The sequence below is a fragment of the Triplophysa rosa genome, linkage group LG15, assembly GCF_024868665.1.
Source record: "Triplophysa rosa linkage group LG15, Trosa_1v2, whole genome shotgun sequence".
Classification (NCBI taxonomy): Eukaryota; Metazoa; Chordata; class Actinopteri; order Cypriniformes; family Nemacheilidae; genus Triplophysa; species Triplophysa rosa.
The window spans coordinates 4279743-4291808 of NC_079904.1; the positions used below are offsets into that span (position 1 = coordinate 4279743).

At 37.9% G+C, this 12066-nt stretch overlaps 1 protein-coding gene across 1 annotated transcript in view; it reads right to left on the reverse strand.

The window, feature by feature from the left end:
• The window catches only part of man1a1 (mannosidase, alpha, class 1A, member 1), an 85007-nt gene that overhangs the window by 61904 nt on the left and 11037 nt on the right, over positions 1-12066 (reverse strand). Inside the window, exon 2 of the mRNA XM_057352878.1 lies at positions 1747-1843. Within this exon, the coding sequence (XP_057208861.1) occupies positions 1747-1843 (97 nt within the window). The remainder of the gene's footprint in view (positions 1-1746; positions 1844-12066) is intronic.

The following is a 12066-nucleotide window of genomic DNA, read 5'->3' on the forward strand; positions in this document are numbered from 1 at the left end:
GTATTTACAGATGAACCAGAAAGAAAATAGCCAAAATACCAATGAAACGACAAAGAGGGAAATAAAAAGGGAAAATCCAACCAAACAAATATATCACGGTATCCACAGTATACTCGCTAAGAGGTTTTGAGATGGCACCACAACTGCACTCTCACGACTTGGTTAACAAGCCACTTTGTGAGTCTGGCCTCCTCTTTTATAGGCCAGACCCCTTCCCTTCAACGGAACCTACCAAATACAGGCAAGTGACCTAAAGTAGGTCAAGTACTTCTGTTACTTTAACATTTATTACACATTTTTGGTCAATAATAAACAAATTTCCTACAGTGAAAATATAAACAAACATAGTCATAACCGATATAATACTTCACAATAACATTTAATTATGACAAAAGCACACAGGCGCCCCTATAAAAATAAACCATGGTTCCGTCAGCCTTCGGGTGCACTGCACAAGTGCGGCGCAGCACGTGACGTCATCATGACGTACAACACAAACAAACAAACACACAAAGTAAAAAGTGTGCATGTATGAAATGTCCAGGGTTATGGATACCAGAGGAAGAGTGTAAAATGACTGACATGTCCATGTGCCAACGGACAACGTGTGTGCACCCGTCTTCCGATGGCAGGAATAGCAGCTGAATGAGGTGAGTGTAATGTTTGTGAATGTGTGTGTGTGTGTGTGTGTGTGTGTGTGTGTGTGCCAGTGTGCTTGCCCAGCGGGGATGTTTAGGCCAGCTTTGTCACAATCATGATCAGATCTTAAGAGTTTAACATTCAGGAAACTCTACAAAAATGTTGGGTAATTTCAACCAATGGTTGGGTCAAAACTGGACAAAACCCCCAATACCTGGGTTATAAACTATCTTCTAAGTTAATTTAACCCAACAGTTGGGTTTTTCCATTTTTGAACCAATGCAGGGTTAAAATAACCCAACATTTTTTAGAGTGATTTATGCTGAAAATTGCCTATGTGGTGAATTACATAATGTCAAAATCTACTGTTTGTCAAAATCTGTCTGACCATGAGAAATGTTTCCTCACCTTCAAGAGAACACAACTGGAGAAAGTTAACCAAATGCTACTCAATTATATTATTATTATTATTAAATTATCTATAAATACAGAGAGTTAAATTGCCTGGCAGCTGCAAAAGGAGGAGCTAAAAGTGCATATACACACATATATCACAGCATGCATATAGTGTGAAAACAACTGTTGCCTACTCAGAGTTATTTATGCATATTACTAACCACTCAAAAGATGAAACGTCCTCACATAAATCCTTTATTTTCAGACTAGTATGCCCACTCACAACCTGCGCTTTTCAACTTCAAAATATAAGTGGGTCAAGAGGGTGACATGCAAAGGCAGCACACAATGTTCCTTCAGAGGGAAGGAAGCCACATTAATGTGTCAATACCACCACCAAGGATCAAGGTTTTGTTAAAAACTGCGCGTGTGGTGTGCGTCCAATGCAGTCAAACATTTTCACCAGAAATCGTTGTGTTTGTCCACTTGAAAACAGAAAAGCACGAGCACAAACCCAGACCGAGCTTGTTAACTCTGAGATAAATTGAAAGCCTTTTGATGGAGGTCACCCAAAAAACACCTGCACAGCACTGATTGACAGTTCTGACTGCTTACCAATTTACTGTTGGTAAGAAATGTGAAGCCGACGGCCGCTGTGCTTGCATGAATCATAGTTTCATGGTCAGGGAGGCACTTCAGACACATACTCACCAAACAGATTGCTGGAGTGGCCCTGCTTAGAGACAGGACGCAGTTCGTTGGAGCCCCAGGCGTAGCGCTTGTAATTGTCCCAGGAAAATTGCATCATCTGAAGAGAGAGTGACAGAAAGGAGAGGTTACATTTGTGATTTTGGCCTCGTTTTGACAGATATATTGCAAAACACAGCTGACCTCTTGTCCCAGACATGAAAATAAATTTTGATAATAATGTACAATGTACTATGGTTTAATTCCCTGTCAGTAAATATTTGATAGAATCAAGCTGGGTTTAAAAATAAAGTCTTGAAAACAGAGCTGCCAGTGTAGCTCTCCACAAGGTTTGTGTTTCTGAATAAATCACATTATTTAAGTATCTAAAAACCACAGATGTGTAAAGTTATAATGATAAATGTTGCTTAAAGCAACTACTCAAGAAGTACAACACCAAACAGAAGTTAAAAAAACTGTGATACAGAAAGTCATTAACAACTTAAAGAATGTTTCCAAACAGGTGAAGCAGGTTTCCAAAACTGCCCATTCAACTTCTATAGTTCAAAATGTGGAAGTCCACCCATGAATGGCTTATAGTTGTGTTTCCGTAGAGCTGTGTGTTAGCAACACAAAGGTGGTGGGTCTGATCTCCAGGAAACACACATACTGATTAAATGTACCTTGACTTACAGTGGATAATATGGCTGTCACGATTATGAAATTTGGCTGACGATTAATTCGGGGCCGAAACCGATACCGAAAATTCATGGTGCACTTGGCCGCAAACCGAAAATTACTTTTAAAAATAGTTTTTATATAACTGTATTATTTACACACACTAAAACCCCACAAATTAAGAAAAACATATTTTAAAACGATACAAAATAGATTATTCTTCCTTGGTCATTGCAACAGAATCAAATATAACGTTTTTTACTAATCATCTAAACATTGCAGTTGTAGAATTATTCAAGAATTATTATATGCATAACAGTAGTCAAGTTATAGTCAAACTCAGCAGTTCTTGATAATAAAAAAATGATATATGGTGCAAATTCATTTTAATGAAAACAACACGCAGAGGGGCAGCGAGTCTGTTCATGTAAACAGGCTTAAAATGAGCATCAGTGATATCAGCACCTGCCGGACCACGTGTGCTACATCATCAGTTACTGACAGATCGTTCCGCTGATCATTCACATGTGAAGAGTTGGTTGCATTTAAAGTTCGGCTTTAAAACACGCACAAGTCAATGCGTGTGATCTCCGACAATAAAGAAACAAAGACATTTTCTGTCTGCTGGTTTTGAGTTTTTCTTGTTATATTTATTAGTTTTAGCCTTTTTTATGGCTTGCTTACATCCTTATCATCCTTTGATAACAGCTAGAGTGACCGTGATATTTCAGCTTTTATTTATCACTAATTATAATGATTAATTACAATTAATTAATTCAATGAATAAAATATAGATACATTAAGAAATGTAAACATTTTGTAAATAACTGGTCACATTTTCTTTAGAGTGACCTTTTCAGAAAAAACGGAGATATGAGGATGATGTCGTCTTGCTTTGTAGATGCATGAAATCTGGAATCACTTTAATAAAACTCATAAACACAAAAAAATCAAATCGGATCCAACTCAAGTGATGAAGAAATGTCATTCGAACGTAACAGTGAGTGCAGATCAAGGACGGTGGATGTAAAATATTGCAGATCAACCTTGTTTTCGAAAGATTAACAATAATTGCGGGTTATCTGAAATAATTGCAATTATGTCAAATAATTGCTTTGAGACGATTATTTAATAATTGTGACAGCCCTATTGGATAAAAGTGTCAAAGGCAAAATGTAAACATCAGTAAAGACAGTTTTGTAACATTACCATATTACATTTAAAACAAAATCACTGTAATTGCTGAAAATACTTTTTCTGCACACAGTACAATATTACTGTACATAGACCAACAAAATTATATTTTATATATGTGCACATGCGCAATACAATACAGATTCATACAGAGTCTTCAGAGTATTTTCATTTGTCTATCACTTTGGTGCCAGTTACATATTACTGTATGGAGACATTGCTGTCAAAAAAGAAACAAGTACTAAAGAAAACAGGCAAACAGGGAACTTTGTAAATGGCTCTGACATCGCAGACATCACATAGAGAGGATCACTGAGGCCTAGTTGCAACTGGAAAGCTTTCAAATCTTTTATTGACTCAATTTGGCCACAGTCAAAGTAGAGTTCTTTAATTGTATTTTTGTTTACTGAAAACAACTACAATTCTTTAAGTGGAAGAAAAAGAAAAAGATAAACGACTGCAGTATTTGCTAATGATGAGCGCTGTGTGAAGAAAACAAAGATAAGCAGAAATAAACAGCACTCATTATTCACCATGACAAGATGATGATGATCCTACAGAAACAATGATTGTGGGGAAAAGGGTGAAATATTCACAGTAATTTGCGTGTTAAATAATCCATCTCTAGTTCATTCATTCTAGATCTCAAACAAAGTGTTTTAAGACCACAGCGCTCGCTCGCCCCAGGGGTGCCAGTTAGCAGGTCAAAATAAACAGACCCGCTGTTCTCCCCGGAGAGCATTAGACAGCACCAAAGAAGGGGGAAAGCTTCTCGCCACTCCTCAAGGCTGGATGAAGTAATTTGCAGCCGCAGCAGTCTTCAAATATCAGCCAACTGGCTCCGGTGAAATTAGATCAGTTTATCGACTGCTAGCCTAACTTTAAGTGTATCCTAATCATGTAACTCTCTTTGCTTTCAAAGATAGCCACTCAACACCAAACACACTGATTGAAAAAGAAAAGATAAAGAAGTGGTAACGAAGTCTTTCGCCGCAGGGTTCAGGTTCCAGATAAGCCCAACTGGGCCATTACGGGTGAGAAGACGCCTTTATTCTCTTACCTTTCTAAACTTCTATGGAATAGCATCAAGGCACTGCGGCTGAATTGTACGATCAAAAGAAAAATCTATTTTGGCTCATTATATTTTCAGCTTGCAGAAATGAACAGGGTGAAATGAACGACTGTCTGCGTCTGTTGAATTGTTTTTTTCTGTTAGCATGCAACACAACAAACAAACAGCGTGACAGAGTAACATCAACTATTGATGTCAAGTTTGTGGACAAATCACTCTTTTGTTTATTATTTATTATAGATCTGAAACTTTACAGAAAGAAATGCTCAACACTGTTGCCTAAAATCTGCTGGTGTTAACAACAACTCAACTGCGGCAAAACAAAACTACATCACTCCCTTTATAAATAAAGGGAGAGCTGATGGACACTTCAAAGTCTTAAAAATGTTTTAATCCACAAATGCGTGTGAATTAAACTTGGACCGACAACACACTGGATCAGTGTTAACTTGTTTTCGCTTATGGCGTGTTTAAAAATGAGAGAAATAAAGCACTACATAAAACTATTTATAGCTTTATGTGAATTGCTTTTTCCAAGAGGATTTTAATACCTGCAAATTCTAATATGTCTAGCATAATCCTATAATGTGTGAATGTGCCTGCCATCTGTCTGCAGTGCTTCGGCTGAGCGATTCCCATCTCTCAGACAGCAGCGGGCGCCGGTGACGTCAACAAGCAACAAGGTTATAGTCTACATGTGATTACTGCGGTGGCGGTGCCCAAAGAGCCAGGTTAGAGCAAACAGTACACACAACCCCAGACATCCTTGAGAGGCTTAAACACAAGCAGAGGTGAGGGTGAGGTCTGGATGCCCTGGGACTGACTCTGAGTGGCTTATGTCAGACACCGTGGAAAGGTGCCATATAACCTGCACTATAAAAAATGATTCGTGGCCCTAGTAAATATGGCTCAATTAAATAGGCTGATTTTCCTCAAAAAAATAAGTTTTGCACATTACTTAATTTCTTGCTATAAATGTTACTAAATTTATTGCGATTGCAGTTTGCTTAAAATAATGAGTAAACACAGCAAGTAATTTTTAGTAAAGTCACATGAATCTGGTTATTAGTCAATTTGACAAAACATTTTAAGATTCAGTTAGATCATGTGACACAGCAGCGGCCATTTTCTGAAAATCATCTCCTCAGACGATAAAGGTGAGTAAACTTAACTTGTTTTATACTAAAATGTTTCATAAAATAAATCCCACCAATAGTGTGAAGATACATGTTTCTTAGTGTTTTCATTTGAAATAAGTTTAATTGTGGTGCTGCACGTTTCTTGGTGTTTTAAATAAGCTCCTAGATATCAAATGTACAGAAACGTGCGTGCACAGCCCACTTCAACTTTTGTGAGAAGAAAGTTTATTTACGTTGCTTAAATGAGATTTATGGTAAACAATCACGATTGCCTACTTTTATGAAGGCATTGAAAACAAGTTGATAGTTATATTCGCCGTCCAGCTCCTTGAGCTTTTTAGTTTCAATTTGACACAACGCGCCACATTAACAGACAACGTTTTTAAGTGAGTTAAAAAGAGCGCGAAGCCGTCATTGCTTTATTTCAAACCTTTCATCTGTTTATCTATACCGCGTGCGAGCGTTGCGATGCATCGCGACAAACGCCTTGTTGTTAATGGTTTCTGTTAGCTTTTGTCATGTGGCATCTTGAGGGACAGGGTGTGACCGTTTACCGTGAGCTAGAAGTGCGAGGCGGAGGCTGGAACAGCGGGCTCAAATCTCTATGCATCGTGTTGGTTAGAAACCTCCTTAAAACGGCACACTGTCACTTTGCAGACACGATAGAGGAGAATTGTGTCGGCTAAGGCTAGTGATTAATTTTTCTTTTATTGTAGTACTTATATAATTGTTTGTGTGTGTCATAAACGCATATTTTTTACTGAGCAGTGTAAGTGAACAACACACAGTAGTGTTAAGTACAATCAACTTTGTTAGTGTGACATTACACTATGGCAATGTTGTGAAGTTCTGGTAAAGTTCCATTATGTATGATGCAGCAGACCTGTGCAACATACCAGTTCATATCGATTCTTTACATTCTTTTAATTATCAGTATGCATATGTCTATATTTTATACTATTCTAAATTTATATTATACATTAATATCATATTGTTTTGTTTCAGGACAATAATGGTGAAGTTAATCAACCTTGCAGAGCACACAGTAATCACCAGAGGGGGATCTCCAGATCTCCATATTCAGATCAACACCACACGTAACATGCAAGCATACAAGACCACACACAAACTTTATATAAATAACATAACTCTACACGGTTATCAAATGCACATACACACTCATGCATACAACACCAGAAATATTAAAAACCACTAGCCTTAGCCATGTTGATGGTTACTGTTGTTATAATGTTGTCAGAATGCCTGTTGTTTAGTATCGTTTATTTGTTTTTGTTGTACAATGAAATTTACATTTCTGAACTGCTGTATGTTTCATGTTTAAATTATTCAGTGAAAAAATAAAGCTTTTAACATTTCACAGCTGTCCATTGTTTCTGTATTTTAGGTGTTAAGAACATAAAATTATTCTTCTAAATGAGCTTACATTTGATCATGAGGGTAAACTTCACTTTTTTGGTAGAAATAACAAAAATGTGTTAGTAAAAAAACAACTTAAAATTGTGAGTCACACCAACCGAAAAAATTAAGCAAAATCCCTTGCTGGGAATAGGGTTAGGGTTACTCAAAAATTTAAGCAATGCCTACTAAAGAATTTAAGGTAATGCTGCTTAAAATTTCATGTAGAACTGGCTTAAAAAATTGGTCGCAAAAATGATGCACTATATTTTTAAGTAACTTCAGCGTAATATTTTTTCAGTGTGTTATGAGTGCTTGGAAATAGGGCTGTCAAACGATTAATCATATTCAGAAAAGTTTGCGTTTATCTAAAATATGTCTGTTGTCTGTGCATATTCGTTTTGTATCCATGAACACATAGACATACATGCATATACTTAAGAAAAATATAAAAATGTAATTATTGGTAAATTTTTAGTGTATGTGTATTGTGTATGTTTTTGCGTTTATTAATACAAAATGAATGTGCACAGTACACAGACATATATTATGTAAACACAAACTTTTATTCTGGATGCGATTAATCGTGACTAATTGTTTGACAGTCCTATTTGGAACAGATTTTTTTCTTAAGTTTATCAAAAAAGTTTTCATGTTGTTTTCCCCCCACACAGGCCTGTACCCATCAGAGCACTGTACTCTTTCAGGGGAGAGACGGATATCATTTTGTGTTCCCCTAAATATATAGTCTTACATTAAAAAAAAAAAAAAAAAAATCAAGGATATAAAAACAAACTATTTTGCGGTTTTATATTTTGCCATTGTGTTTCAATTGCATTGGGTGAAATGGTTAAAGGCTTTTCCTGTCTAGAGGGAAATGACAAGGAAATGGGGTTGGCATGGCATCCAAGAAGAGATTTAGGGGGGGTTGTGTTTAGGTCAGATGAGAAACAGGAAATGGACTGTGTGATCTTGGCAGAATGAAATGGCAGCAAAATGGGCTGCAGTTTGAACCTCATAAAGGGTGAAAGAAGGAGAGACAGAATCCTGCAATCTGAAAGCAATAGATGCATCATGCATGCAAGCAAAAACTAAAACCACAGCCTGTCGTTGCTTCTCACTACCTTGTAAAATGCATGAGGTCTCACACCCTTTCTACCACATGTCTTCACATCTTTTACGCTGATATTGATCAAATTGGACTTTTTACACACTTTTGCTCTGAATACTTTCTATTTCAACTATACGAGCTGGCCCATAACTCTAAAAATCCACCCCTTCTATTTGCGTCTCTTCCACAACCCTTCAGTTCTAATCGTTGTAACACTTTGTTTTTTTATTACACAATGAGCAACCAATGTTTTGCAAGTAGTTTAAGATTTCAAAACAACAAGTCATGGATCTACATTTGTTCCCAGAAGTAACATTGACAGTCCCACTGGTTCTCAGGAATTGCGCTCTGCTATGCATGAACGCCCAGTGAGTTTGTGTAAAATCAGCCAGTCGAATCAATACCAGATATTGAAGCTTGTTAATGTTAACCGGCCAAAGGCAGAAAAAAACACGAAAACCTCTAAAAAGCAAAACTCTGCATGCTGAGCTGCTAGATGATTTTCCAACAACCACCAGACATCATGTCTGTCCTTGATGTTGCATTTTTAAGAGGTTGTGTCAAATTAAAAATAGTCCAACTGTGTGTCAAGACCCTACATTCTGTCCCATTCCATTGTGCTCAACCTGCAAATGCAAAAACACCTCGAGCTGTCCTCAAGACTGATTAGGGCACTTGTTATTCAGGCAACCCACAGGCTAGTCATTTTTTAAAACATGTAGTTTTGCACAGTGACAAGACATTGAGGTAAATATGATCAAAATAGCCAATGTTGGGTTGCTTAAGCATAAAAATCTAATCAGCTCTATCTGGGCATCAAGCCTGGTTTTGTCCAGCTTGTTTTCTTAACGAAACAGCCCAAAACAAACGTCTCCTCTACTTTCAATCGCACTGGCACTATTTCATCCATTCTTGAGTGTAACCTTTCAACGCATCTCATTTGACTTGCAAGTTGCCGACAGTAAAATAACTAACCATTCGGTGTCAAGTGTCAGAGACATGTAAGCATTTTCATAACATCTCGCCACGAATCCAACAAATCTATCCATTTATCTATCTATCCATGGTTTAAAATCCAGAAAGATTGTGTTACATAATTACAAGCGCCACTGTGAGAAGAGAGAGTATCTGAGGGATTGTGCGCCTGCTACTCAGAGAATTAGGATTACAAACTTGAGTCTTTCTGCTTCTCTGCCCGATTGTATATTCTTACACAGTCACAGATTCTTTAGCGGCTTATCGTTCGGTAAGATCTTCATCCCTTCTCACAACACGCACAATCTGTTCCCTGCAGGCACTCGGCTTCATTCTCATTTACAATTCGTTGTTTACCGCCCTGCTGGAGCCGTGTTTAAAATCAACTGGAAGAAATCAATGAAGACGACGCAACACCATTCATCGCGTGGTGTAACTTACCAAAACGCATCCACTGGGGTCTGAACAACCCAGTGGAGATATTAGTATTCCCTCGCTATGGGAGAGATGCTAAGAGATAATAGGTCAGGGGGAAGCTCTGGCATGCAGTAGTACCTCCATCTCTCAAAAATAACACTCGGAGAAACACAGCGCATGGCCCATGAAACGTATTACTCATGTCCCCGTCTGCAGCACGGGTGGCCTTGGCAGCCGTTGTGAGGAGGAAGAACACTGGTATTTTCTCAGAGAAACAGGACCTTGACAAATCAGAGGAAGAACGAAATATGAATGACTAGTCAAATTAAACCTGCAAAAATGAGTTCTGAAACTGGTCGTGTCAACAAAAAGGTACAGTCCCTGTTCGTTTTGGGAAGACAAACTGAGAAGGAACTTCCTGTTTAAATGTGACTGTTTACTCAACCTCAGGGCCTGAGAGGTCTGCTGTGATACTGATCTACAGAAAACTGCCAGTAGCGTAATTAACAGGAAATGTTTATTGAAGCTCACATCACATTTCAATTTTGGTTTTCCTTGTACAGTAGGATAACAGATACTGTTTAAAAGAACAAATATACATGAAGTCGTTTTGGTCAAATGTGTTTTTCAATGTATTTTTTGTAATTGCGCATGTTGGACAAGGACAGAACATTATTTTAGCACTAGTATAAAAAACTACCACATTCTTTGGCTAACACAAAGAATGCTGGAAAATGTTAAAAGGGATAGCTCACCCAGAAAAAATCTGTCATCATTTATTCACACACGTCATTCAATACCTGTATATGACTCTTTCTTTTGTGGAATACAAAATCAATTTTGGTAACTAGATATTTCTCAAAAGAAGACAATGGAAGTCAACAAGGGGCCAATGTTGCTTGGTTATCAATGTTCTTCAAAATGTCATCTTATGTGTTTTGTGGAAGAAATAAAGTCATACAGGTTTGCAATAAGATGAGGCTAAGTAAATGATGAACTTTCCCAGCCTGTCACCTCATAAACCAAGTAGATAAGTAATTTTTCATAGCCAGCTTTGTACATTCAATATGAACATGTTTGACGTGTCCCAGAAAGCTGGCACCCGGAAAAAATTACACATAAATAAGACATCACTTAAAATGGCATTGAATAAAAGCATTACGAGATTATCAGGAAACAGTTCTTTTAACAGATGCAGTTTTTCAGAAAGCGGAGAGAGGGTGAGAGAGAGTGTACGGTGCTCTTCAGGTTTAGTATTCAAGAGAGCGCACTCATAAGTAGATGACAAGGCAAGTTTGATATGACTGTCTATAACTGCACAGTCAGCACCAAAGAGTTCACACAGAAGGGAGGACGGGATAAGCTTCTTTGGAACTTGAATGCATTTTCAAAGGAAACATGCAGCTTCGCCTTTCAACAACTTTTAAACTGTCTAGTGTGGGTAACTTGTTTGAGCGAAGTACTTGTGCAACTGATTATCTAATTGAGTTTTATCATTTTTGCATTACGTTTGATGCACTTTCTGGGAACTTGGCATGATGAACCAACATCAAAAAGACTGATAGTCCTTGAACTGTGGATACTCATAAGACACATCAACTCCGCACTGAAACTGGTGATGAAGTACATACATCTGAGCACATAGCAAGCCACATTAATTTGTTTGCATAGTCTTTAAATTTGCATGTAATTTTAGCAAGTAGCTAAATTATCTTTGGGAGTTTTCCTTGCCGCTGTGGCTGTTAGCTTGGTCACTGGGGGTTGCAGGATTTGTAAAGCTGCTGAACTACTACATATATTGTGAAAACGGTGCTACAAAAATAAATTAAATTGTGAATTGTCTTTCTCGTCCACACTGCAGGGGGCTGTGGGCAATATTAGTTAAAAAAATATGCATGGAAACAAACATCAAATATTCACCATGATTACTCCACTACCCTTTTACCTTCGGCAAACTATTTCCACAGTACTACGATTAGGCACACAAGAATCCCACGGAAGAATAGTAAATTCCAAGAATGTATTTTGTATTCAGCAATAGCCTGAGGGAAGAGTCTATTCATAAATGAGACCATACTAAACTAGGTTTTAACGATAATTTAATTAACAAAGGATTATCATATTAGATATCCTACTCGGTTGATCTTTAAAGCTATGGCTTATGTTGGTAAAAAGGTTGTTGTCTGTTGTTGATCGCGGAATGGGACCGGGTTGGACCTGCACGGTTTCGGCGGGTGGGGCTTCCTGGGTCGCGGCTCGTGGGCTCTCCCTGTTCTTCGTTGACGTTGCTCGGTGGCTTTGGTCGGGGTCAATGAGTGCAGCTATGACACGTCAGAGGAGAT